The sequence below is a fragment of the Adiantum capillus-veneris genome, chromosome 6, assembly GCF_014529385.1.
Source record: "Adiantum capillus-veneris isolate H3 chromosome 6, ASM1452938v2, whole genome shotgun sequence".
Classification (NCBI taxonomy): domain Eukaryota; kingdom Viridiplantae; phylum Streptophyta; class Polypodiopsida; order Polypodiales; family Pteridaceae; genus Adiantum; species Adiantum capillus-veneris.
The window spans coordinates 55318889-55346526 of record NC_140936.1 but is presented as its reverse complement, the minus strand read 5'-3'; the positions used below and the strand labels follow the sequence as shown (position 1 = coordinate 55346526).

Sequence of the window (27638 nt, the reverse complement as noted above, 5' to 3'; positions counted from 1 at the left end):
TAAAAAAATAAATCTTTGGGCGCTGCCCCTAGCCCCGCCTAGCCCCGCGGGGGCGCTGCCCCTCGACCCCGCCCGGCAGTCGCGCCCGACAACTGCCGCCCTTGACCCGGGGCGCTGCCCCGGACCCCGCCCATAACAATATCCCAAAATCAACCTCCCAAGCCCCGCCATCGAGAGCGCTATATTCCACATCCCCATCAAGAGCGCTACCCCCAAACCTCACGTGGAAGCGCTGCCTTGTCACCCCATTGTGGCATTGCCCTAAGACCCCGCATCTGGAGTGCTAAATGGGAACATTCTTCATTAGTGAAATTTTGAACATAAATTATATTAGCATATACTTAAATATAATACAAATATTAACATATTAGCTATACTACTAATTTACTATAGCAGTTCTAGATTATGTCCCATACTATATTTAAGGTGCCAAAGGTTTGGCCTTATGGTCCTAGATTTAGCCAAGTGGTCAACACATATAGGACCAAGTGCACACTGTGCCACAAAACTTGGCCACCACTTCACTTGCCAAAGTTTAGGCCACATGGTCAATCCTAACTTTCCAATGTTCTTATTATGTCACCTTTTGCCTCGTGGAAAACCTAGGCTTGTTTTCACATACTCAGGCACTTCAAGCCACAATAAATTGTCATTACTCTTCGACAACCCTTTTGTTCAAGTCTTTGAAAAAACATTGTTTAAGGCCACCCTAAACCATTTTCATTTAGGGTGTCTAAAACTAGCTTTTTGGCAATTCGAGAAGAAAATGGTCAAAGTTTTATACTTAGTTTTAACCACTTGACCAATTCAAATATTGGAAAGCAAGGTCTTGTAATACTTTTCTTTGGACATCACACATTAAAACTAGGTCCCTCACTTGTCCAAGCTATGCTCTAATACAATAAAGGGCTTTTGGTTTCAAGATGCACCACTTTCCCAACCTTGATTCCATTAAAGAAGCTAGCTCTACTTAGACATTTAATAGCAAGGTCTTGCAGCAGTTCAGATTGAACATTTTCCATGGCAGCTAGGTCCACCACTTATCTAAGCTATGCTCTAATAGAGTAAGGGGGTTTTGGTTTCAAGATCCACCACTTGTCCAAACTTGATTTGGGAAGCAAGGTCCTATAATAGTTTGCTTTGGACATTCACCATTACAACTAAGTCCACCACTTCTCCAAGCTATGTTCTAATACACTAAGGAGGTTTTGGTTTCAAGGAGAACCACTTGTACGACTCTGTTTTTGGAAGTAAGGTCTTTACATAGTTCACCTTGGACCTTGGACCTTGGACATTGGATACTACAACTAAGCCCACCACTTGTCCAAGATATCCTCTATATATAGCCAAAGGGTTTGGGTTTCAAGATTCACCACTTTTCCAACCTTTCTTCCATTAAAGAAAGGAGGGGCTTTATAACTAGGTCCACCACTTGTCCAAGCTATGCTCTGATATGGAAAGGGGATTTTGGTTTCAAGGTCCACCACATGTTCAACCTTGCAAGACTCAAGGGATACTTGGACATTGGAAAGCATAGTCCTATAGTAGTTGATAGGTGGCAGTGGGTATTACAACTAGGTCCAACCTATGCTCTCATATAGCAAAGAGGCTTTGCTTTCAAGGTCCACCACTTGTCCAACCTTGCTTCCATTAAAGAAATGAGGGGCTACGTAAACATTGGCAAGCAAGGTAGCAAGGTTCTAAGGTGTTTCACCTTGGATATTGGGCATTATAACTAGGTCCACCACTTGTCCAAGCTATGCTCTGATAAAGAAAGGGGATTTTCGTTTCAAGGTCCACCATGTGTTCAACCTTTCTAATATAGAAAGGGGATTTTTGTTTCAAGGTCCACCACGTGTTCAACCTTGAAAGACTCAAGGGATACTTGGACATTCGAAAGCATAGTCTTATAGTAGTTAATAGGTGGCAGTGGGTATTAAAACTAGGTCCAACCTATGCTCTTATATAGCAAAGAGGCTTTGGTTTCAAGGTCCACCACTTGTCCAACCTTACTTCCATTAAAGAAATGAGGGGCTACGTAAACATTGGCAAGCAAGGTAGCAAAGTCCTAAGGTATTTCACCTTGGATATTGGGCATTATAACTAGGTCCACCACTTGTCCAAGCTATGCTCTGATAAAGAAAGGGGATTTTCGTTTCAAGGTCCACCATGTGTTCAACCTTTCTAATATAGAAAGGGGATTTTTGTTTCAAGGTCCACCACGTGTTCAACCTTGAAAGACTCAAGGGATACTTGGACATTGGAAAGCATAGTCTTATAGTAGTTGATAGGTGGCAGTGGGTATTAAAACTAGGTCCAACCTATGCTCTTATATAGCAAAGAGGCTTTGGTTTCAAGGTCCACCACTTGTCCAACCTTACTTCCATTAAAGAAATGAGGGGCTACGTAAACATTGGCAAGCAAGGTAGCAAAGTCCTAAGGTATTTCACCTTGGATATTGGGCATTATAACTAGGTCCACCACTTGTCCAAGCTATGCTCTGATATAGAAAGGGGATTTTTGTTTCAAGGTCCACCACGTGTTCAACCTTGAAAGACTCAAGGGATACTTGGACATTGGAAAGCATAGTCCTATAGTAGTTGATAGGTGGCAGTGGGTATTACAACTAGGTCCACCACTTGTCCAACCTATGCTCTCATATAGCAAAGAGGCTTTGGTTTCAAGGTCCACCACTTGTCCAACCTTGCTTCCATTAATATAGCAAGGAGGATTTGGTCTCAAGGTTCACCACTTGTCCAACCTATGCAAACCTTTTTCATGTTGTAGCATGATTTTTGGTTTGAAGAGTATTTTTCTATAACTATGGATTTAACAATGTAATCTTTTTACTTACAGGATGGACTTCGAATCTGGGGAGAAAGTACATATGATACTTGACAATGAAATCGTTGGTATTGGTTGTGTGTGTAGAACAGATCCAGATTCCACTTGTGGTGGTACAAAGATAGGGCTGAGAAATGTCTCCATACTAGTGGAGGAATGCTTGAAGGATGTGGTCCTACCTTTTCCTACAATGGATACTTCATCTCTCCAAGGCTCATTATGGAGTGCTGTTCGATGGTCAAAGCTTCTTTTGCAATCTTTTGTATTAAATGGGAACTTAATTGATCCACACGAAAGCTACAATGGTGATGAAGAACATGATCATTCTGATCCTCTAGTTACAGATGCAATACCTATGACAAGCCCAGAATTTGAAGCAATGATTCGAGAGTCTTGGAGAAATCAGAGGGTCCTTTTAAAAGATGACACAATGATGCAAACCATGAATGAAGGGACCATCTTATATGTATTTCCACATGATTATGTCAACTTTCAGGAACTTGGTCCTGATTGTGTGGGTGTGGGTATTGAAAGAGAAAATGCAAGCATTGATGATGTGGTTGAAGTGGGTAGCATCACTTTGCTAAAGTGGCCCATCAAGCAGACAACAATGTTGAATGGGAGCCCATTACAACGCTTTGTTCCTATTGATGGCATGCATGCTACATATGAGGATGTATCCAACGATGGCAATGTTGGAAAAAAACTTGATGGGAGTAATGTTGTCCAGTTGTCAAGGAAGAGACGATACACTTTCATGAACAGGACTCAAAAATCAAAAGCAGCACCAGCTTCGACTTTTTACCTTTCAAACAAATCAATTCAAAGGGTATCATGCATTGATTGTTGTGCACAAAAATGCTGCCAATTTGCAGATCGTGATATGGTGACAAGGTTACGACAACAATTTTGGGGAGAGTCTCAAAAATCACGCACTAATTATGTTTATGATGTTCTTTCTATATGTTATCAGAAAGATGAGAAGTCACGATACCAATTCAGGCTAAATGGCTCTATTGTTTGTTGTAGAGCATGGTATGAGCTACATGGAATACCAAAGACATCATTTTATCGATACAAGGAGAACTTTGAAAATGGTGTGCGCCAATATGTACATGGGAACACATGTACATTGAGAAGGGGACTTCAACATACTAGTTTAGCAAGAGCACTACTAAATGAGTTTGTGGAAAACAACTCTGAGAAGATGCCACATAGAAGTAGAACACTGCTAGATGGCTCAAGAGAGACTCAATTGGTGATTCCATCAACATACAAACAAGTGGATATTTTATGTGAAATCAACACGACACTTGACCAAATGGGCTATGAGAAGAAGCTATCCCAATCTTCTTTTGGTAGAATTTGGAACAAAGAGTACCCACATGTCACTTTAACAAAGACGAGTGAGTTCTCTAAGTGCAATATTTGTAGCTCAATCAAGGCAAGGTTAGAAGCTAAACCTTCTCTTGAAGAGAGAGCTCTTCTCTTGAGGGAGAGAGAAGTTCACATGGCACAACAAAAGAGTTGCAGAAGCCTATATTATGCATGGCGCACGTATTCAGAAACTCAACCACAAAAATATGTATGCATAATCCATGATAAGATGGATCAAAAGAAGACTGCCATTCCTAGATTACGCATTGTTCCCAAGGGTGTGGATTCAGGATATAATCTGCAGGTGGCATTGATTGGCATGATCACTCATGGACATGGAGAAGGTCATTACGGACACTTTGTCTTGAATGGTTTGTGGCCAGCTGATCCAAATCTTACAATTGGCTCAATTGCTAATTGTTTACATAACCTCGAGAGGATAGATAAGCATCCTCTTGGTGATCTAGTAACAAATGGACTTCCAAGGAGCAATATTTCACTACTACATGCTTTGAACTCAAGGGATGCTTTGGACTACCATAACTTGAGTGATGGAAAAGAGCCCATTGTGCAGTCGTCAGAAATTGCAGAAGAGGAATTGGGGTCAACATTTCGCAGATTGCCAGAGAACTTGTTGCTACAATTGGATAATTGTGCAGGGGAAAACAAAAATCGATACTTATTTGCCTATTTGTCAATGCTTGTTGCAAGGGGTGTTTTCAAAACCATCCAGCTGGGATTTTTAATGGTTGGGCATACACATGAGGACATAGACGCCATGTTTAGTAGGTTTTCAGAGAAGTTGAGAGTTACACAAACCTATACTTTGCCACATTTGATGGATACATTACGAAACAGCTCATCTTCATCTCCAGCTCCATTTTTTCTCACAAAGATCCCCGATTTCAAGCAATATTGTGATGGCTATCTTTGTGATGGACAAGACATACTTGTTGGACATTCCAAACCGCTTCAGTTCAGGTTCTTTATGCAGGATGAGACACCAATGATGCAATATAAGGCACATGTAGGTGTATCAAGTTGGAGTGGAAGTATTCGCCTTTGGAAAACAGAGACACAGAAGGCAAGCCAATGTTACCACATGGAGATCCACCTCTAGTACAAATGGCGGAGTATGTCAAGGCCCACGAAGAAGTCATTTTGGGGCTAAAGAACTATATAAAATTTTGGAAAAATTTAGGGAATGGTTCAAGTATTCCGCGATATTATAGACCCGTGATAGATTATTGGAGTAAGGTAATTGAAGAGATTGGAAAAGCAATCATATCAGAGGGAGTCTTGTATGAAATGTTTTGGCCAAAAACTCAAGAATATTCTCACCTACAAATCACTACACTGAATTTGCAACAAGGAGCAGAAAGATTCCTAGGCCTTGAAGAGTTGAACGATCATTTTTGTGGGCCTCAACGAGATAGGCCAAGGGAAGAGTTTGACCCTATGTCTGATGTGCACCAAGGTGACTTTCTTATGCTTGTTCCGAGTGACACAGAAATCTATCCAGTGTGGCTTGCAATGGCTTTATCTGACATTGATAATGAGCCTACATCACCAAACTACAGAAAACTCTTGATTCAATATTGGGCACCTTGCGCGAGAAAAAGTGGGATGACAGATACTCAAGCTTACAGTAATTGTTGGAAGGGTTATTGGGCTGTCAACTATAAGGACCCACAAGTGTGGGAAACTATAGATGCAATTGTTTGGTCCTGGAGACCCAACAAAGAAGGACCATTTTCTAGAATAAAGATTCCAGAAAGACATGCTCTAAAAGCCAAAGAAGGCCTCACTCGTGCACATCAGCCACACTTGGATCAAAGTTCAGATATGGTATCAAATGTGGAGTAGAATTATGTGGAGCTTCTATTGTGACTATACTAGTCAATTTGTAAACAAAATCTTTTTTGTATCTTCCTTTGTTTTATGTAATTTATAGTTATTATTCAAATCCATGTGTTGTACATCCTCTTGACTTTTGGTGTTTATCAACACCACAATCCTATGAGATTTTCACTTTATTTACTAGCCACACACCTCAATTTTTCCCACTTTAAGTGGAAAATTCCCAAATTACATGAATTCGGTCGATTTGGAGATTCCCATAATGTGAGATTTTTACCAAAATACCTAATATGGTCTTAAGCGTTCTGAAGTGCAAAAAGCAATAAAGCATGAGTGGTACAGAAGATATTGGCTGGCCAAAGAAGATTGGAAGAATGCGAAGAAAGCAGCGTGCGAGAATCTTGACAAGTGGAAGCAACAAAAGGAGGCAGCCAAGGCACGAGTAGAGACAGGGAGCTCGCACCACTTAGGGAGCGGCAGGTGGGCATCATTTGAGGCCGATTTTGTAAGTGTTTTTGCATTGCTCTTTAGGTTTCATAGTTTAGGGTTTAGGGGTTTTTAAATTCTAAAATAATGGATTCTTTGTATGTTTTGAACAGTGGTTGATGACAGGACGTGACCCCACAACATTCGAGCGCGAGTACGTAGGCAGGAAGGGCTTAAACGCCCGGATGGACATTCTGAGTTCTCATGGCGGCATGGTTAGTATTAGGGTTTACTCTTTTCTATTTGTTGTATTTTTTTGTAAATTATATGTTTATACTTACAGAAAGCTGTCTTATTGTTTTTTTTTGTAGAATCCAACAGATACGCCTCTTGGATGCGATGAGACGTCTAATTAGACGACGTCAGTCTAGCCGTAGCTAGATAGCATTAGTTTCCTTTTGTCATAGCATATGTATCATGAGATGACGTGTATACGTATTTTTGTAACTATTGAAAAACCCTGTATATTTTCTCAATAATGACAATGGTGTTGTAACTATTACATTTGCAAAGCTTAACAATCAAGTAATTTTGCCTATGATGTGTACAATTGTCATTGATTTACTTTTATCAATTTACTTTTGTCAGTTTTGTATCTTTATTCTGCAAACAATACTATGGATGATGGAGTTAATGGTTTTATTGTCTTGAGGGTGACTACTTTGGGTCTATACCTAAGCTTGCACTTGCTTTCAAAGGTGAATCTGGGCTTATCTTGGATTCATTTAGGTTTACTCTATTATTGAAACATTCAATATGGTTGATGGGTGGCAGGGCATTTGATGCCTTGTCACCCAAAAAAATTAATCTCGGGCGTTGCTATATAAGGCTCTGCACCGTCGCTATAGGTGGCCAGTAAGCGTCGCTATATAGCAATGCATGTAGTGATGTCCATAGCGACGTTCCCGTATCGACACTATAAGCGACGGTCTTAGTGACACCAAGGAGTATAAAAACCCAATGTATTTTCGTTGCTAAAAACGTCACAAGTGCCCACAACCTCTTGTAGTGGCCCAAGGGGCTATTTAATGGGAGGTTGGGAGGTTCATTCTCAGGCAGTCCCACAGGGGGCTTTACAAAGGATGTGATGTAAGTGATATAGATGTGGCTATAGATTCAAGGGGTGCCACAAATATGTGGCAAATCATATCAATGATTGTGACAAGATCTTGTCAAGGCTGGAAGAAGTGAACCTTACCTTGTTTGGGCAAAAGTCAGTGTTTGGTGTGAATGAAGTTCTTATTGTGGGACATATGTGTGGGCCATATGGTAGAAGACGTTGTCTAAAAAAGATGGATGTGATTCAAAGAATGAAAGATATATGTATTAGTGTGATTGAAGTTCGAAGGTTCTTGGGTTATTATCTAGATTCCACATTATGCACATGTGGTAGAACCTTTGTATCAACTCTTCAGAAAGAACAAAAAATTCCAATGAGAAGAAATGCATACACATGCTATGAGGAAATTAAAGAAGTTGTTGCTTATGTTGCCGACTTTGAGGAAGTAAACTATGAATGTGCAAGACATGTGATTGTGATAGTGGATACTAGCCCCATAGGAATCGGATGGGTGATTGGCCAAGATGATGAAGATGGTAAGCGATATGTAACCTATCAAATGTATTCTAATATACGTCATTGTGATGGGTTGCACCCTACATACCCACTAGCTATGCATTATAAGTGGGTAGTAGATCTAGTTACAATGCCATTGGGCTTGTAGAAATGAGATACATAGTGCTTGCACAAGAAGATTTAACTAACCATGTTGAAGGTTGTCCTCTAAGAACAAAAAGCACAGAAGGGATATGTAAGTTCCTCTTAGATGATGTGATTAGCCTTTATGGATGTGTTGGGAAAATAACAGCTCACATGGATGAGTTGGATGTTGACAAAGCCAGGGAGTTTTTCTCTAGGTTGGGCATTAAACTCGCTATCACTATTGCATACAATCCTGAAGGGAATGGTAAATCAAAGCATGGGAATCCTCCTATCATTAAAGCTTTGGCTAAGACTTGTAAGGAAATTGGGAGAGTAGCCTAAGCTATTTCCTTATTCTTTATCGGTTAATCATACAGCTCATATCTTAGTTACTGGTTATATGCCATTTGCGTATATGCATGGTCAGAAACCTGTAATGCTAATTAAGGATGTAATTCCCACATGGAATGTATTACCTTGGGAAGATGGAATGAATAGAGAAGACCTTCTTGCTTTGCGTATACAACATTAGAAAGAAAGCCTCAAGATATTGAGATTACAATAGCACGATTAAAAGAGGCAAGGTTAAAGAATGACCGATTTGATAAGAGGTACAGGCTCATACCTAAAGCTATTGAGGAAGGTGATTGGGTGTGTTGTTGTATGATAGTAGTCTTGACAAACAACATTCAACAATAAGAAATCTTTCTAAAATAAGGCTTGGTTCTTATGTGGTTAAGCATGTACATGGGAATGCAACTTACACCTTGCATGAGCTGGATGGGACGGAAATGAAGATTCCCATTACAGGGAAAATAATCAAAGTGTTCAAAAGAAGAGATGATACATATCCCTTTTATTCATAGGGAAGTCCAAATAAGGACTTCCCTATGAATAAAAGAGAGGACAATGCTTTAGAATTCATTGAAAGTGATGATGAAATTGACATGTATGTTGACTTAAATGAAAAATGAACCTGCAAAAGATATGTGTGGCACATGCCGAAGGATGTGCAGGTTTAGAGGGGGTGGATGTCATGTCGTGGCATGTGCATAATGTGAAGCTAAATATATCTACCTCGTTCTTAATGCTTTGTTATGTGGGACCAAGTGCTATAATGTACATAGTGTCATACATGCAAAAACAGATGCCATGGTTGCAGTCGTGTACATACCTTGCTCGAAAGAAGAGGCCCTGTACGTGGCATTGGTGCATGTTTTATCACATTAACATATGCCTAATTTGATTTAGAAATGTACAACTTTCAAGTGTTTCGAAGTGGCACGCTTCTTTTGCCTAGAAAGTTCAATCCGGACAATCTCGGCCAAAAGTAGAAAGTTTCATGCGCTAGCATAAGAGATGCATCTAGAGTGCTTTCCAAGTGGAAAAATAAGTTTAAGATGAAACTTTGATCCCAATGGTATTTTTCCACAATTATAGGGATTCCTCCCAACTTGTTTGGGCTTTTAACAAGCAAAAAAAGAACATTTTTGGGCCAAAAATGGTTATAAAATAGTTTTAAATGGTCAAAAATGGCTCAAAATGCCACATCACTCATGGTTCCGTGACTATTGAGGGATGAAGGAACATTTAGAAGGAAGATATCATCACTTTGTGCTCCTATGTGAAGGGATACTTAGCCTACATCTATAGTGTGCTAATGCAGTCCCGTGCTATTCCAATCCTATATTCAAGGTTGTGAGGCCACCATTTAAGGTTTCCCCTCTTCAAATACTTACTTAGGATTTTCTAATGAAGTATTAAATATTTATTAAATGGCTACAATGGAGAATTGAGGCATTTGTTTAGGGTTTTTATCAGGGCGAAAGAGCACTGCAACTGTGCAATTGGGAGCGAAGGTACACCAAATAATCACACACACAAGAGTCTTGTTGATCTTGGTTCTTTTTCAAAGTGAAGCTTTCATGGCTGGTTTTTTCTCTTTTTTTGTTTGTTTTTAGCTTCAAATCTTCCACAACTCACTTGATTTTTCTACGAATCCTCACAGTCAGAGGCCTGACACTTTCCTTGCCGCACTCCACACTTCTTGACACTACAATGGCTTGGTATATCCTATGCATGTATATGAGTTTCAATACGGCATGGTCTTGGTTTTGTTGCTATCATGCTTTGAGCAAGAGACAAGACGCGTCTCCTTTGTAGGTGAGCTCCACCATGTTCAAGAGATAGAGCATTTAGTTGTGCAGAAGTGGCAGTAGACTCTGTAGAGACATAGATAGAGTGGCAGTGCTCTAGTGAGACATAGCAAGTGTTATTGGAGTCTGTGCAGGCAGAGGTAGAGCGGTTTTACTCCTTACAGACACGGGTAGAGATTATGGACATGGAGTTCTTTGATATGCTCATACTAGAGGCTGATGAGTTTGTGCCATGACGCACAGTTTTGTCTATGGGTGAGAGGGGTGTAGCCATCCCAGTGTCAACGTTGACACATCCATATGCAATCAGTATTAATGATGCACTCATGATGTAGTACATGCAGATAGCGTAGGGGAGGCTTTTGCGTAGATTTGATCAACATTCGAGCGTCTCATGTATGACCTACTAGTGTCGATTTTAGCAGCTACAATGGGAGCATTTGTAGCAAGGATTGTCAATCGTACGGTGATTGATATTAGCATGATGCATAGAGGACTTTTGCAGACCATACAAAGTTGTCTATGGGATTTACATACAAGCTCTAGCGTGGATACGCACGCTCGCCTATCACTACAACGGATCCTATTGCATGTAGATTAACTAAGTTAAGTCGAGTCACTCATGCTGGAAAAGATGAGCATAAGTGTAAAAGTCTATTAACTTAATCATGGTGGAGTGACATAGAGTCAAACACTCACTCACAATTCATAGTAAGATGAGAGCACCTATCCTTGACATATGCTACTAAGTATTCCAAAAATAAGCATATCCCACTGGGTTTTTTCCTTTGGTCTGCAGAAGTCTGGCTGGCAATGGTTTTTCTCCCGCAAGGTCCTGAGATCATCTGCATATCCAAATAAGCTATAAGTCAAGGAGATGTCGAATAGGGGTGTTTCTCCTTGTGCCCCTTGTAAAACTACAAGATTTACCCCTATTATACCTAGTCAAATAGCTAGGTGTTAAAAATGACGTAAAAGAGTTATTAGGGGTGGTCAGATAGTTGGGCCTTTTGAGAGATGGAGAGTCATCATCTTTGATACAAGGTTTGAGCAGTCCAGTGGAAATCTTGACTCCCTTATAGTTGGCATATGTGGTGAGATAAGTGCCAAGCTCTTCAGATTTTAGTTCCTTAAGAATGTCTAGCATCAGGTTTCTAAAGGCATTGAAAGCAATTTGTGCGACTACAAGGGACTAAGCTTGCCCACCTAGCCAAGAGAAAATTAACATTAAATGGAAATCAATTGGTTTTTTTGGAAACAAATGTTCCAAATGGTTGAGAATGTACCAAATTGCATGATCAAACCACATACCGATGGATTCACAGGAAGCCTTAGCACTAGACTTGTAACGAACCACAAAATTGGCTGAAGCCACAAAAATGGCTCACATCAGGATTCTAGTAAATGAAACATAACTTTTGTATATGACATCAAAATTTCATGAAACTTCTTAATTATGGGTTCAAGATATGAAAATGTTTCTAAATACACAATTAACATGAAAAGCTCAAAAATAAAATTAAAATTACTTTTTTAAAATTAGTAAATTTTACGAAAAACTGCACTTCAACACTTAACTTGGAGAAGTAAAAAATGTTGGCAGTCTTTGTATACGGGTTAAAAAAGCTTGCTACATCTATCACATATCTATTGAGGGATTTTTCAAAGAAGTTTGGGCCTGCTTAACAATGATTTGATTTACTTTCAAAAGAAAATAGATAATTTTTGTCCATCCGCACAAGTTAGTTGTAGAAGATGGCAATGGAAAGACACCTTTAGACTTTCATTTAGCTCTGTACTATTTTTTATCAACTCATATTGAGTTGGTCATAATTCCCTGAAACCAATAGTGTTAACAAATTTTTTACAAAAGTCTCAAAAAGCCACAAAAGTGGATGATTGTTTACAAGACTAGTGTTAGGGTCAAGGAATTTATAGGCACACTTTATGTAAGTCAAAAGATATTCCAAATAGACTCAGTGTAGAAGTCGGGGTTGCTTTTGGCAAACTCCATATTCCCTTTATTGTGGATGTACAAGCCGTCATGGAACATTTAGTATGATATCAATAAAGTTGAGGTTAAAGGAGCTTTGATGAGTTCCCCTTTATTCAAAATTGTCCACCTTTTAGTACTTTGAGTCTGCAATCTTCCACGATAGATGCCAGAAGATTGGCTAGATAAACCCATGTTTCACTTAGTCTTGGGGGTGCACTATGTAATCATGTTAATGTATAACGTGAGTTCAAAAGGAGGGGTTTTGAAATGCAAAAATTTTAGACAATTTAACAAAAATATATTAAAATAAGGGGGTTCTATATTCAATTCTGGGAAAAAAAATCCTAAAATAAGGGGTCATTTTATTCATCCAGACATGTTAAAAGAGGAGTTTTTTTAATACCTCGCGAACGCATGTTATATAGGGGGTATTAAACGGTAAACCCCCCGAATACTTAGTATAGGTGTTGAAAAGGCTTTGTTGGGGAGAATCCATAATTGATGGTCTACTGCAAAAGACTCCGCTTCAATCTACCTGACTGGCAAGAAAAGGAAGACTTTAGAGACTTTAGGAACAATTTCAAGGAGGGTAGAGTCACTGAGGGTACGAAGATTGCTTTGGAATTCTTTAACAGCCTCTAGAGCAGCATTGTCTCTACAGAATAGGCCACTTGTTTGTGGGACAACAATGGTAGCCGGAGTGATAATAAAAGTTGGGTTAAGTCTACACAATTTTTAAATAAAAACAAAAACAGGGAGTTGCGCTACATATTGGGAAATCATAGTAACTCCATCTTCTGAGAATAATATGGCCTAAAAGGAACCATATAAAGTATTTTTTAGTCAAAGAAAATCACTTTGGTTTATTCCTAACTATAGTAGTCAACAAGATATACTCTGAGTAAGCAAGTAAAGGCAAAAAAGTACTTTTCTATATGTAGGAACATAAAGTAAGTTTTCTAAGTGCTTTATGTCCTAATTACTATGTTGGTGCAGATAACAATATAAGACGTCAGTTTATTGCCCAAGTTTTGAGAGATTAGTATAAGTGCCCTAGGAGATGCAACATTATGTATCTATCAACAAACAATAAAGCACCATATGTGCATTTCGATTGCTCCATATGAAGACCGCTTGCTAAAAAACCCAAAATGGTAGTGGGCCAACCCATATCACCTTAAGCCAATAATATCAAGTACGCGACCAATGTTCTTCAAAAACTATTTTAGCAACCAATGAAAAGAAGGAGAATATTGGAAATCTCTCGATTTTAGTGAAAGTTTTTGGGTTTTTAACTAGTTTTTACATTAAAATCCTCTAAATTTAGCCGGTTTTCATCAAGATGGCCCTCCAAACTAGGCGGGAATTTCCTATTTTTGCACTTTACAAATATATTGATGGCCAATTTTTTGTGAACAATGTCCGCTATACACCCTTCATGAGAGTGAGAACCAGGGTTTATAATTGATAGGCATAGTAGACAACATCTACGATAGGCAATTTACCATGCCCGTTACCTATGCTTTGTGCATAGAGACCATAATTTCTCATAACTTTTAGGGTACAACTATAAAATATGTCAAGCAATTCTTAGCATATCAAATGGCATGAGATTTTTCAAAAAGCATCTATTTTGACATGCAAAATAGCCACCGAAACAAACAGATGGCAATTTTAGGGCCACACAATCCATCATATAACTCAAAAAGCATTGCTCGTCATCAAACCAAGGGGGATCGAGCTGCAATTGCTCAATCTATACCCCAATGCACACATCAACTACGTTTTAAAAAAATTTATCATTTGCGAATTGCAGGGAATACCAAAACAAACGATAGTGTAAAAAAGAAAAACCCACTTATCATCATGAATATGGCACCAACCTGTGACGGCTATTTTATGTTGAATTAACTCCATTATGCTTTAGCTCAACTTGCTAACAAAGGGGAGTTAGCCAAGTTCTCTTCTGATGATTTTAGGAACGGGTTACTTTTAAACAAACTGCACATATGAGGATTCCTTTGGGATCAAGAGCAAAAGCATAAAATATATCATTGATAGGCTGTGAATGACAAACACACACACACACACACACACACACACACACAATCACGTACGCACGCACGCGTGCGCGCACACACACACACACACACACACAGTACTGGTATTGGTACTACTACTGGTACTGATACTGCTATACTGCTATACTTGACCGGTATTGTGCTGGTACTGTATATAGTGGTACGAGTACTAGTACTTACTGGTAATACTAAAATATATTGTGATTGATACTGGTGTTTTACTGGTACTGGTACTGGTACTGAGACACATACACAGGGTATTGGTACTGGTAGTACTGGTACTGGCACTACTACTATTGGCTGATACTATTATATTAGACTGGTAGTACTAGTACTGTATATACTGGTACTGGTACTGGTACTTACTTACTACTAGACTATACTGGTACTGGTACTGGTGCTGGTACTGATACTGATACTGATACTGATACTGATACTGACAGTGCAGCAGTAATCTTTCACTACACTCACTCATTTTTCCAAAACACACACACGCAAATATGCCAAGGCTAAGTGAGAGGAAAGGCATCCCTCACCTTTTATATTGTTTGAGGTATGTAGCAGCATTAAACCAAAGCGGAGAGGATCCCACCATTCATGCCTCAAGGATCAAATCATTACCCAAGGCAACCAGCTATGAAGTGTAAGGTTAGTAGGGAGATAGCTTTAGCAATGCTTGTGCAATACCTTAGAGAGAGAAAACCAGAAGCCAATAGTGTGCAGACCCTCAGGAACAGGCGGGTGAAGGAGTGGCGGGAGCCCCTTATTACATAGTTACCATAGCCGGTCCAAGTCCAGAGACATATAGTGCGCCAGGGGACTCGAGGCTCCAGCCGCCTGAGAGCATTACTTAGATTGTAGAGGTAAGTGAAGGGGCGATCGAGTGGTACAGTAGGAGGGTAAACTCTCATTAAGACGCTGAGTTGGGATACAAGAGCGGCTATAAAAGCCTTGGTACTGTTCAAGTTTTTTTTTCAAATGTGTGTGTGCGGTGCGGTGCGGTGCAGTGCATGCGGGGAAGGGGATCAAAAGTAAGACCGTGTTGTGTGGGTGGAGCAACCTCCAAGAAGTGAGAGAGGATCTCCTTATTCTTTGATATATCAAGAATAAGGTTAGTGTATGTACATACAGTGGGACGGTCACGCACTGGACATGCGGCCCTAAGCAAAGGTGCAATGTCTTTACCCCAACAATATTATTGAGTGTCCGATGCAAATTAAGGTTTTCACTAGAATGATGGGCAAATATGCAAGCCAAGGGTTAAAAACATGCAATTCAGGTAAAAAAGAGCCCTAATAGTCCTAAGTGTGTCCACACACTAGTACCATAATATGATAACAAGTTTCCCACGGTGAACATAACATGGCCTTCTGGCCTTTTGTAAAAAGATCACTAGGGTTGTTCTACGCATGTACCTAAGCTAACAAGTCCCCCCCTTGGGAGGGGGTGGTACACCGTACGGTGTGTGTGTGTGTGTGTGTGTGTGTGTGTGTGTGTGTGTTCACACATAGCCACAACACGAAAAAAAAATCTAATGCCTTCAAGTTTAGAGATCTTCTGCACAAAGATCCTTCTCCATGCTCGATACTCTCCAGATTCTCCAAGATCCCCTATTTTTGTAGAGATGCCAAGCTACCTCTCAGGGTTCCCTTGAATCTCAAGCAGGGCTGCACATGTTGAGGAAGCCAAACTCTGTCGAGTTTCCTCCGATACACCTTCTCTTTGCCGGATCTAGTCTGAGCTCGATCCTCAAGCTCACATGGCCGATGCCATAACTAACGAGCTCACCGTGAGGCCCGGATCTACCCCACCGTAGCTCTGATACCACTTGTGAGTGCACTCGTCGCGCGAGTGCTTGTGTGCGCGGTGCGGTCTGTGTGAGGAAGGGGAGAAACAAGACCGTGTTGTGTGGGTGGAGCAACCTCCAAGAAGTGAGAGAGGAGCTCCTTATTCTTTGATATATCAAGAATAAGGTTAGTGTATGTACACATGGTGGCAAAGGTGCAATGTCTTTACCCCAACACTATTATCCAGTGTCCAATGCAAATTAAGGTTTTCCCTAGAATGATGGGCAAATATACAAGCCAAGGGTTAAAAACCTTAAAGTGAGTGAAAAAAGAGCCCTTATAGTCCTAAGTATGTCCACACACATCACTACCATACTATGATAACAAGTCCCCCCTTGGGAGTGGTACGGTGAACATGACATGGCCTTTTGGCCTTTTGTAAAAATATCACTAGGGTTGTTCTACGCATGTACCTAAGCCAAGCTGACCTCTCTGACAGAGAGTCTTTCATTGGCATAATAATAATGGACCTTGATGTGCTTTGTGCAAGCATGGAGCATTGGCTCCTTGCCAAAGCACTCTCGCTCTATTAATGAAGATAGTGGTGGCAAACTATATTAGTTGTCCAATAACCAAATCAATGAAAAGGAGTATGAGCCAAAAGCACTTAATAGTAGTTGTGACAGTTTCCTATGCTCAACCTCACAACTAGAAGTGGCTAGTATAGGCTCCTTCTCACTCAGCCTCAGGACTAAGTAACAAGGGGTCTTTAATGAAGACCCTATCATGGGATCCATGGCAAGGGAGTGTGCGCACAAAAGCAGAGGTAAGCTCGGCCGTCCGATTTTAAACGGACGTGTCCGAGTTTACTTTTGTCTGCGTGAGTTTACCATATAGGGTTTATTTTGTGCCTTGATGGCAACAAAATGCACACACCTGCGTGGTTATCTCATCTCGTTGCCATGGCTCAAGTTGTGAGTTCGAGTCGTCAGCCGAACGTTGACCCTGCATTTTTGTTGACTGTCGATCGCCCTCGAGATGCGTGCGTGTCACCTCTGCCGTCAATCTCATGACGAGGTCTTCGTTAAAGACCTCGTGTTCTTTAGTCTTGTGGCTCACTCAGCAATGCTCCTTTAGGGTGAGCTTTTATAAACAAAAAATAAAATATAATCATCAAGATTTTTTAGCGTCAAATAATATAAATTATATCAAGTAGTGGTTAAACATTATGAGTTTAATAGCTAAATTTAAGTTAGTTGTCAAAGAGGTAAGTATGCACTTCATCAGATTCATGTGCACTTTTAGACCTTGCCTGCCTGCTTAGAGGTCGACATCTCATTTTTGCGCATACGTAATTTTTTTCCCCTCCTTTTGATGTGACTATAACTTTGGGTAATTATGCTTATATACCGTACATAAAATTTATGCCTAGGGTGAAAATTGATTTGCATGAAATGATCATGCAAAAATATGTGGAAATATACTGGATGGTGTCTATTACAATTTTGAGTTACTTTCCTAGTAAGCTAGTGAGTTTCCTTTCTAGTGGACGCACAAATAACTACCATTGTCCTCTTCAATCCTCAACACCTAAAGGGCATGGATGGAAAGAGATGGGATCCGCGGTGGGGGTCGAAAGGGGGATTCTCAAAGCGAATGGAGGGTGGAAAAAAATAGATGGCCATCGCAAGCAAGGGGACTCGAACCCTCACCACCGTCGTGAGAGCCCAATGCACTAACCACTATGCCCACGACGGACACGTTGACATGTGGACAAAGCATAAAATGATAAATAAACTTGGACAGACTCCCCGCTTGTCCAAGTGTACTATATTTTGTCCTAATTTACCCTTGAAATCAAGGGCTGTGCGTGCCTTGATCTCCGCCTCCTAGTTTGCTTGCCATTGATCCCACCGCTCCATCTTTGTTAAAAGCTTCGTGTCCTTTAATGTTGAGACTCTTCAATGGCAATTATTTTTTACGACACATTAGAGTGGGGCTTCATTGCAACACGCATGCAACTGTGACAACCCTTGCATGAGAAAAAGAAAGATATGTTGCAATAATCTTTAAGATAGGTTGAAATGGATAGATAAACAAAAAACATAAATAGTTCATAAATATCAAGAAAAGATATATGAAAATAAATAAAAGATAGATAGATAGGCTTTAGGTATATATAGAAAGAATCTAATTTGTATAGACATGTACGTACTAATGAAAGTAGGTTGAAATGGATGGATAAACAAGAAACATAAATACTTCATAAATACCAAGACAAGATATGTGAAAGTTTAAAGACGTAGCAATATAGATAGATAAGTTGAATAGCAAATCAAAAAATAAGTAGACAAACTCATAGATAGATATAAAGCAAAAAATGCTGTAGTTTAGTGTTGCCTAGGCTTTATTGATGAATAGATAGATGAAAAAAGACACGCATAGATAATAAACAAAAAGACAGGCAGATAAATAAAGAGATGCTAAAGATTGAGGGAGATATAAATAGATGGATATATAAGCAAAAGAACGATAAGAGATAAATAGATAAACCAACAGATATAAATCCATCATAATAAATATTGCACACGAAATGTAGAATAAAATTTTAAAAGAGAGATATTATCAAAATGTTGATTATATAGCATTTGATCAAATCTTATTTTATCCAAAGTTTGGTCAACTTGATTGACTGTCCTCATATTATTCAAATTTATGTAAATTATATGGGATTATTTGACTGAATGGTAATTTGAGACAAATAATACAACATAGCTAGTATTTTTCTTTTATTTAGAGTCGAGAACCACTCTAGTCTAACATTTTCTCCCATTATTGATCCATTTTTATGTTGGATTGAAACTCCATTTGAGTTTAATCCTATTATATGATGCTTCCTTTCCCTCATTTTATTTACATTTCATTTTTATTTTTCATGGCAATCTGCTTTGTGTTTGTAGGAAGGCTGTTGTGGACTTTCACTATCCTTGACTATAATTATTGAAAATCGCAAATTTAAAAAGTATGTTTCTCTAAAAAGATAAACAAGGTGAAGGTTCACTTGGACATTCTAAAACATTAAAAAGAAAAGGAAATCAAGTACTTGAAGGGCATGAAATGAAGGGACCTTTTCACAAACTAAAATAAAAAGAGATTTCAATGCTTCACACTAAAAGATATGTCCCATCTGTATAGGAAATAATAAAATATCAAATATCTACCTAACTCCTGTATTTTAAAAACAATTGCTATCATATTGAAGTATTATGTTTTTTTCGAAAATAAGTGTACCAAATTACTAAAATGACCTATTTAGCATAAAAATTAATGAATAAAAAACTGTTTGGAAGCATTGTAAGAAATTGATTAAAAAAACAAAGTGAAAGAAGATGAGAAAGATTGTGTGTGACCCAATATTCAATGCCGCTCTTCAAAAACCCTAGGCACGTAAATGTCAACACCCTCTCACAAGAGGCTACAAGAAATAGTAAGAGATACCATTAGCTTACCATGTGGCACTAATCAGCAAGCTTTATCCAATGGTCCACAATTGCATCCAAAATGCGACTTTACTAAGCACACCTTATGCAATCCAATATAGGACTAGATGCTTGCATGTTCATAATATAGTGAACACACAAGTCATTTGTCTCACACAACCCTAGTAGTTTGTTTGTTCTAGGCTTCAAGTGGTCACTCATCAAAAGTTCCCTTTATCAAGTGCCTTCAAGAGACTATTGATAGTACCCTTATTTACACGATATATTTACACTATGGGTGTCTTTTAAAAACCGTAACCCTCCTCTAAAGTATACAAATTTATAGTAGATATAATCCTCTCCAATAACCCATGTGATATGGTACATGTTCTGAAGAGTGACCGCCCTACGCTTCCAATGGGCAAAGTTCGTTAAGCTTTTAAAGAACTCGAGTGATGCTACCGTATAAACAGTGTTCCCAAATAATAAAACCTGGATTATCAATTTTTTCAAACACTTGTACGCTTCACATACCTCAATGTTCTTGAAATTTAAGGCCACCATTAGCAAGCTAGATGCTTCACAACCACACTTGATGTTCTTTATTCCACAAAATGGTTCCTCTTTACCACTTGATACTATTTGGAAGCGAGAATAAGTAGTGTTGAAGATTGCTTCCTATCACCTTGAAGGTGAAGCCTCAATATGCACCAAGCAAAGAATGTCAAGCTTAGCCACATGGTGTAGTAAGGACAGAATACTAATGCTAAAGAAATTTTTTTGTAGCAATATGGGCATTCCCGCTCGTGATATTACAAGAGAGCATGCGTGAGCAACTACCAAGGTCGTCTCGCTGCACTCAAACCCATGAACGGGGTTACGAAAGAAAAGTACTCAACCAACCAAGCTAGGTTGGACCTAATGCTAAAGAATTTTAACCTAGCATCTGCGACAAAATAAGCAAAGAATCCCTCTTAAGCAAAGTACGGTGGGGGTGGGGTGGGGTGTGTGGGTGGGGTAGAGAGGGAGAGGAATCATTAGATGTGTACACAGATGCTTGGAGTGAGTAGCAACCTTCACCTTAACTCAAAGTGTAGGCTAGTCTAGAAATAGAAATTTTATTGAATTTTAAAGTGGGAAAGGCTGAAAGGAAGAAAGGTAAAGTGATGGAAGGGATTTTGTAGCAACAATTTGACAGATATTAATGTGTAAAAAATGGTTACGGCTATGATGGGAGTAGTATGTAGGAAACAAACAGTTTCCCACCACCACCCCCAACCCCACTGCCTTACGGTCGAGAGAGAAGTGTAGCTCATGAGAGCCCCCCTCCCCCCCTTCGCCATTCCATTCATCAAGCTTTGCTGCAGAAACACCTCCGCCTTCACCTCTCTTCCCGCCATCGCCAACCTCGCAAGCTTGCTTCTACGCCATTCGTGAAGCAGAAACTCCTCTGCCCGCAATCCCCCTTTGTTGCGTCCATAGCCCAACCTTTCTGGTTGCAGGTAACTTTACCGTCTATTCTTTTACCTTTCGTATCATGCCGCAGGTGCCTCTTATCTTTTTCCTCCTCCTTTCTCACCTTACGTGCAAGACGCCTGCAGAAAGCTCTTTGCTTTCCGCTGACTGCTCCCTCTGCCATCGCCACAGCCAAATCTTCTGCAAAGTTGGCCCTGCGTCTCAGCATACATACGTCCCTATGACAATAATCGACAGTCTCGCAAGTATCTTTCTCTAGTCTAAACAGCATTTGAGACCGCCTTCCGTTCTTCTTTTGGTGTTTGATCTCTTTGAGAGGTCGGAGGTGTCAAGAACGAATCGAGACTTCATAAGCTCAGGAAAACCAGGCTGGAATTTTCTGCAAGCAGTTAGGAAACACGAGAGTAGGAGGAGAGAGCAGCTGAGCGTTTGCAAAGTATTCTGCAGAGTCGTGGACAACGCTTCTAGTACACGAAGAAGATGCACCTGTTCTGCAATGTTCTTGCTGGTTCCTTCATGAAATCAAACGCTACTATTCTACATTTTTGCTCCGAGCCTTTCTGTTTTATCGGCTAAAGAGAATAGAAGAATGGCCCTTACAATTACATGTAAAGCTGAGGTTTTCCTTTTTGTTATTCTGTTCAACAAGCTGTTGGATTCTCTGCATGCCACCACCAACCAACCGGATGGTAACTCCTCTCTCTCTCTCTCTCTCTCTCTCTCTCTCTCTCTCTCTCACACACACACACACACACACACACACACACACACAGCATAAGTAACAAGAAACAGAGTACAAACCTTAAAACTTTGGTACAAATAAATTGCACTCCAATAAAAAGACTGTTGCTTGGAGTCTTCTAGTCATAAATGTTAGATGGTTCTTGCAGTTTCCGCTCTGCAGAATCTCTTCATCAGCTTGAATTCAGCAAGCACGTTGAAGCATTGGAGTTCAAACGGCACTGACCCTTGCAGTGACGCATGGGAGGGTGTCACATGCTTAAACCAAGCTGTGACAGAAATGTATGTGCTTCAAAATTCAAGAACAGCATGAAGTTTCAGTAAGTTTTACCATCTTCTGTTCATGCTCGTGTCAACCGTCTGTGTGATCTTTTACAGCCATCTCTCTGGTTTAAACCTCACAGGCAGCCTTGGCTACAGGCTCGACCAGCTCACATCCGTGACTATTCTGTAAGTTCTGATTCCAGTTGCTAGACTAATGAAATTGAATTTGACTTTCATTAATGTTTCTTACTTCCGCTTGAATGTTTCTTCAAGTCTGAAATTGCCATTGTTAAGTATTCAGGTTCTTTATTGGAAATCATTCTTAATATCTTCTTATTAAGTAGTCTGATTGCCTTTTCAGGGATTTGAGCAATAACCAACTCTCTGGGGGTTTACCTTACCAATTTCCTCCAAATGTGCAACAGCTGTAAGTTTAACCTTGAATGGTTTCCTCTATCCAAAAAGCCTGTATAAATTCTTTAGTGGCTCCCATTGAAGCTCCTTCACTTTCTATACACAGGAACCTTGGCAGCAACAACTTTTCTGGCTCTGGAGGCTTCCCATTCTCATTCATGAGCATGACTAATCTCACTTCCCTGTAATGCATTGATAGAAAATTGACTTGTCATGAATAAAGTCTGAACAAAGGATGAAAACCAGCTAATTTTTAAAATTGCAGGAACATGAGCAATAACCACCTTTCTGGAAAAATCAATGATGTATTTTGGCATTTCCACAACTTGATCACATTGTGAGTTGGCATTGCAACTGTTTATGCACCAAAGAAACAATAATAGAAGCACAAGCTGACGTGGCCAATTGTGTAGTTAGAGGAAAACAGCAACGCAGCGCTTTAACCAACACTGAATTCACTCCCAATGGAAAATGAAACCTCCTTAAAGAGAAGGAAGATACATAACCTTCTTATAAACTAGCCAGCTGCAACCTCATCCTAGCTGTCAATACCAAGGATGCCCAATCAATAATTAATTGCAGTACTGTTGGCTCGGAAATCTTTAAACGTTTTTAAATATAATTAGAGACTCTATCTTGGGCCCCAAAAAAGAAATTTACTGTATGTCAAGGTATAGAAGGGGCACACGATCTCAAGTTGCTATGTACAGCAAAGAGGTAGACAGGAAGTCAACCTTACTGATCAAAATTGGTGTGTGCAGAGATCTATCTTTCAACATCTTTAGTGGAGAGCTTCCTCATTCTTTCTCAAACCTAACAGTTGTATCGGTTATGTATGCAGCTCCACCTCGTTTTGCATGAAATGACTATTTGAACAACCAAATGTTTTAACACAACTGGACAGTTCATCTGATGGTGTGTGGCAGGTATTTGCAGAATAATGCACTCTCAGGAGATGTAGATGTCTTGGCGAACCTGCCATTACAGGACTTGTGAGTTATAAGCAATCACTCCTGCTTATAGCTACTCTGCTTTTTTAACTGGTGGCCATAACACAACTCAGTCTTAACAAGATGTTCCAAATTGGAATCAGGAATCTGGAGAACAATCAATTCACTGGCTGGATTCCCTCCACCTTCAACTCCATTCCAGACTTAAAGTATACATCTGTTACTTGCACCTCAAAATCTTTCAATTTTGTGGGACCTAGGCTTTTACCATGTCATCCAAACACAAATGTCCACTATAACTCACTGCAGGTTGACCGGCAACAAATTCAACATAGGTCCAGTTCCTGCTCCTCCATTTGTGGTGACTCCACCCACACAAGCACCAGATGACACGGCCACTAATAACAATGAATCTTCTGCTGGAGTTTTAAACCAACAATCCAACCCAGATGGCAGTGTCATAAGCCCGAGTGGCTCAAGCTCAAGTTTGAGTACTGGAGCAGTTGCTGGAATTTCTATTGCAGGTGTCCTGGCAATTAGCACTGTGGCATTCATTATCATAATTTTCTGCTTCAAACCTCAGGAAAGATTTGGAAACAAGGCCAACCAACAAACTGTGTCATCAATTGCAATCCAGAGCTTTTCCACACCACCAGCGAGAGGTAAGATTTTTGAAAAATAGCAAAACTTTATCTGCAAGTAAAAAAGACACTAGAGACAAGTGTCAACAGGGTACACCATTTTCATTCCTACACTCAAATGAATGAGAACTACCTTCAACCTTCAGTCATACATATTACTAACTCCGAATGCACAAATGATAAGCCTTATGCATTGTCAGCAAATTCTCACAGATGCACCTTTGACGTGTCACATTTACAAGTGCATATTGGTATTTTGCTACAATTCCACAAGTAACTCTTTGCCATAGTCTCAAGTCATACAGAGGAGAGCAATTTGGAAATTCCAATGCAACAGACAACTCTCAAACATCAACCTGCAGATTTAAACAAGAGGCAGAACAGCGAGCAGTTACAAACAAAATCTCCAAGAATAATTGAGAGCAGATCTTCAAAAACTGCTACAACATACTCAATTGCTGACTTGCAAGTTGCTACGGGCAGTTTCAGTGAGGAAAACTTTTTAGGAGAGGGCACCTATGGAGCAGTGTACAAAGCCAACATACAAGATCAGGTACGATGCACCACATACAACAAACAACAAATCACACAGATTAAGGATTAGTGCTTTTGGTCTAGGGGGAAAATAAACACTACAGAACAGCACTGAAAATCAAGCAAAATTCCTGTTGGATTTCGGAGTAAACCTTGGCCCCAAGTCTGCTGTTCGTCTTCATTAATTAATGCTTAATGTTTCAAAAGTATCAATAGAGACTGTCCCAACGCAGCTCAGCCCTGGATTTGTAAAACTCTAGCACGAAGATGTCCTAAGCCAGCTGCTCAAACAGTACAAGGACATTGTAACTGAAGATGTGCACTGCCTGCTGCAGAGACTTGAAAATCATCTAAAAGGAGTGCCCTTACTTCAAACCCAAGCTAGAGCACTTTACTGCCAGAAACAGAAGCACAAGATTTGTATTTCATGATGCCTGTCAAAAAAGTAATCTCAAGGTGCTAAACTCTGCTTTCTAAAGATGCAGACTGTTGCTGTAAAGAAATTGGACACATCCCATTCAACTTTTCCAAATGCTGAGAAAATGACAGAGTTCATCTCCAGCCTCTCTCGTCTCCATCATCCCAACATCACTCAGCTTGTTGGTTATTGTCTAGAACATGGACAATGTTTGCTTGTTCATGAGTACTTTGAAAAAGGCACGCTGCATGACATCTTACACTCTGACTATGACACAAGAACGAAGCTCACATGGAATGCTCGGATAAAGATAGCCCTTGGTGCAGCGAGAGCTCTAGAGTACGTAACTAACGAAGTTATTGTGTGTCTCGAGATAAGACCAACCCTTGACTGCATGATGTTGTCTCACATTTTGCAGGTATTTGCATGAGGTTTGCGGGCCTCCAGTGGTCCATAAAAACTTCAAATCAATTAATATACTACTAGACAAAGAGCTGAAGCCTCACCTATCTGACAGTGGAATTGCAGCATTCCTGCAACCATGTGAAGGACAGGTCTGGTCTTCATCTATCAAAAACATCATCACCAATGAGCTCATCATGCGAATTGCAAGCTAAACAGAAATCGTTTTTCCTGCTACTAGGCATCTGCACGCATGGCAGGGTCATCTAGCTACTATGCTCCTGAGCATGCCATGTATGGAGTTTATACCACCAAGACTGATGTATATGGATTCGGTGTTGTTATGCTCGAGCTGTTGACGGGTCGAATACCTTTCGACAGGTAAGATAGTGGAAGAAACTTCTAGCAACGACGTGTTCTAGCAACTTAAGATGGGCTAACAAATTGCATTTTGACTACTTGCGAAAAGCACAAAGCCACGAAATGAGAAGTCTTTGGTGAGATGGGCAACTCCCCAGCTACATGATATAGATGCGCTTACAAGCATGGTGGACACAGCTCTCAAAGGACAATACCGAGCGAAGTCTTTGTCCCGATTTGCAGACATTATATCTTTATGCATACAGGTAAAGAGCTGTGTGTGTGTGTGTGTGTGTGTGTGTGTGTGTGTGTGTGTGTGTGAGAGAGAGAGAGAGAGAGAGAGAGAGAGAGAGAGAGAACCTGAAAGCCATGCTTGGCAGCCCGAGCCGGAATTCCGCCCAATGATGTCAGAAGTGGTGCAGTTGCTGGTGCGATTGATGCAGGGTGCCAGCCTTGGCAAAAGAAGGCCTGAAGACGCTGATGAGCTCCCGGAGTAACCCACAATTTTGTTTCGCCAATAAGGCGTCTCCTATGGGTGTCGCAACATTCAGAACAGACGATGGCATAATCCATTGCCCTCAACTACCCCAGAAATGTTTTCATAAACCTCAGAATTTGCAGGAACAAACTTTCGCTTCCTTACACTACACGAAAACCTTAGTTTTTTAATTTTTCAACTTTACCTAGGGCTATACCAATTAAAATAGAACTAAAGATGTTAAACATTCACAAATATATAGAAAATGAGAAATATTGTAAGATCCTTGGATAAAACAACACTGAGGCCTTGGAAAGCCAAATGTGTCATAGTAGCCATTGCTAATACACCAAAAAAAAAAAAACTTAAAATGATACATTAAAGGTTGAACCCCTATGTTTGATAATCAAGGATTTCAAACCCATTGGAGCTTGGTGAGATCACTTGTATCTGGATAGACTAAGTAGAGAACCATTAAGTGAGATTCATTTAAGCTCATAGCATGTGTGATCTTTCATTTGGCTCACAAAAGCATTTGGGAGTATATGTGTGGATAGATTTACACAAAAAAACTCCAATTCATTTTGTAGATCTATTTTTTCCCTTATGCATAGCTTATTTTAGACAAATTCCCTGAGCTGTTGAACTTTGTAGTTGGACTTCTTCACCAATTTTGAGATAGAATGTTCTCCATGTAGGTCGTTACAGCAGTAGTATTTTGAAGCTTGATTTGAGTTTCCTCCAAATGAGATTTTGAAGACACCTCTCCCAATACTCCACGGTTTTTTTAATCTACAAATTTGTAGAAAGTTTTTGCAAATTTTTCAAGGTTTGGGAGATATGATGATCTAATTGCAGGTTTTTTAGTACACTACATCTGCGACGACCATCGTTGTACGGTTTAGCATCGACAATGATGCCCTTTTTCCCGAAGGATTGGACATGGCACTAGTGGATTGAACTCAACACATATACACATGGATACACATACAGTCGCTCACTCAAGAGTGTACTTTTTGGCACACTTGAGAGCACTTTGTAGACGTATGTGCTTTGGTTTATGTATGTCGTAACCGGGTTCGAGATTGATCTCTACCGCTTGTATGCATAGCCAGATTGGCTTGTCAATTGTACAAGCTTGTATAGAGAGGATTAAGTGATTTTGCTACTGTGTTGGGAGTCTTTTGGGTCA

General features: G+C 39.9%; 2 protein-coding genes and 1 long non-coding RNA gene across 8 annotated transcripts; 1 reads left to right on the top strand and 2 right to left on the bottom strand.

The window, feature by feature from the left end:
• Window positions 1-20444: 20444 nt before the first annotated feature.
• LOC147455540 (uncharacterized) lies at window positions 20445-21515 on the bottom strand. The gene has a single exon (XM_086514297.1). The coding sequence runs from the start codon at window positions 21513-21515 to the stop codon at window positions 21150-21152; it is 366 nt and encodes a 121-aa protein (XP_086370423.1). The 3' UTR covers window positions 20445-21149.
• Window positions 21516-21799: 284 nt separating this feature from the next.
• On the top strand, window positions 21800-26944 carry LOC147455538 (protein STRUBBELIG-RECEPTOR FAMILY 8-like). Of its 6 annotated transcripts, none has more exons than XM_086514293.1 (16): window positions 21800-21933; window positions 22135-22267; window positions 22364-22435; window positions 22611-22676; window positions 22770-22847; window positions 22929-23000; window positions 23425-23496; window positions 23590-23655; window positions 23757-23822; window positions 23923-24275; window positions 24560-24807; window positions 25268-25545; window positions 25625-25760; window positions 25850-25989; window positions 26078-26234; window positions 26349-26944. In XM_086514293.1, exons 1-16 carry the CDS (start codon window positions 21834-21836, stop codon window positions 26463-26465), a joined length of 2154 nt encoding a protein of 717 aa, XP_086370419.1. In that variant the 5' UTR covers window positions 21800-21833; the 3' UTR covers window positions 26466-26944. The 6 variants fall into 6 exon arrangements, with proteins under 6 accessions (XP_086370419.1, XP_086370418.1, XP_086370417.1 ...); XM_086514292.1 differs by having other exon boundaries at window positions 24545-24807; window positions 25274-25545; XM_086514291.1 differs by having other exon boundaries at window positions 24545-24807.
• On the bottom strand, window positions 22385-23315 carry LOC147455539 (uncharacterized). Its single transcript, XR_015188380.1, has 3 exons — window positions 22948-23315; window positions 22646-22845; window positions 22385-22523 (listed from the first exon to the last, which is right to left on the bottom strand). It is a non-coding gene; the product is annotated as an uncharacterized LOC147455539 (long non-coding RNA).
• Window positions 26945-27638: the final 694 nt, after the last annotated feature.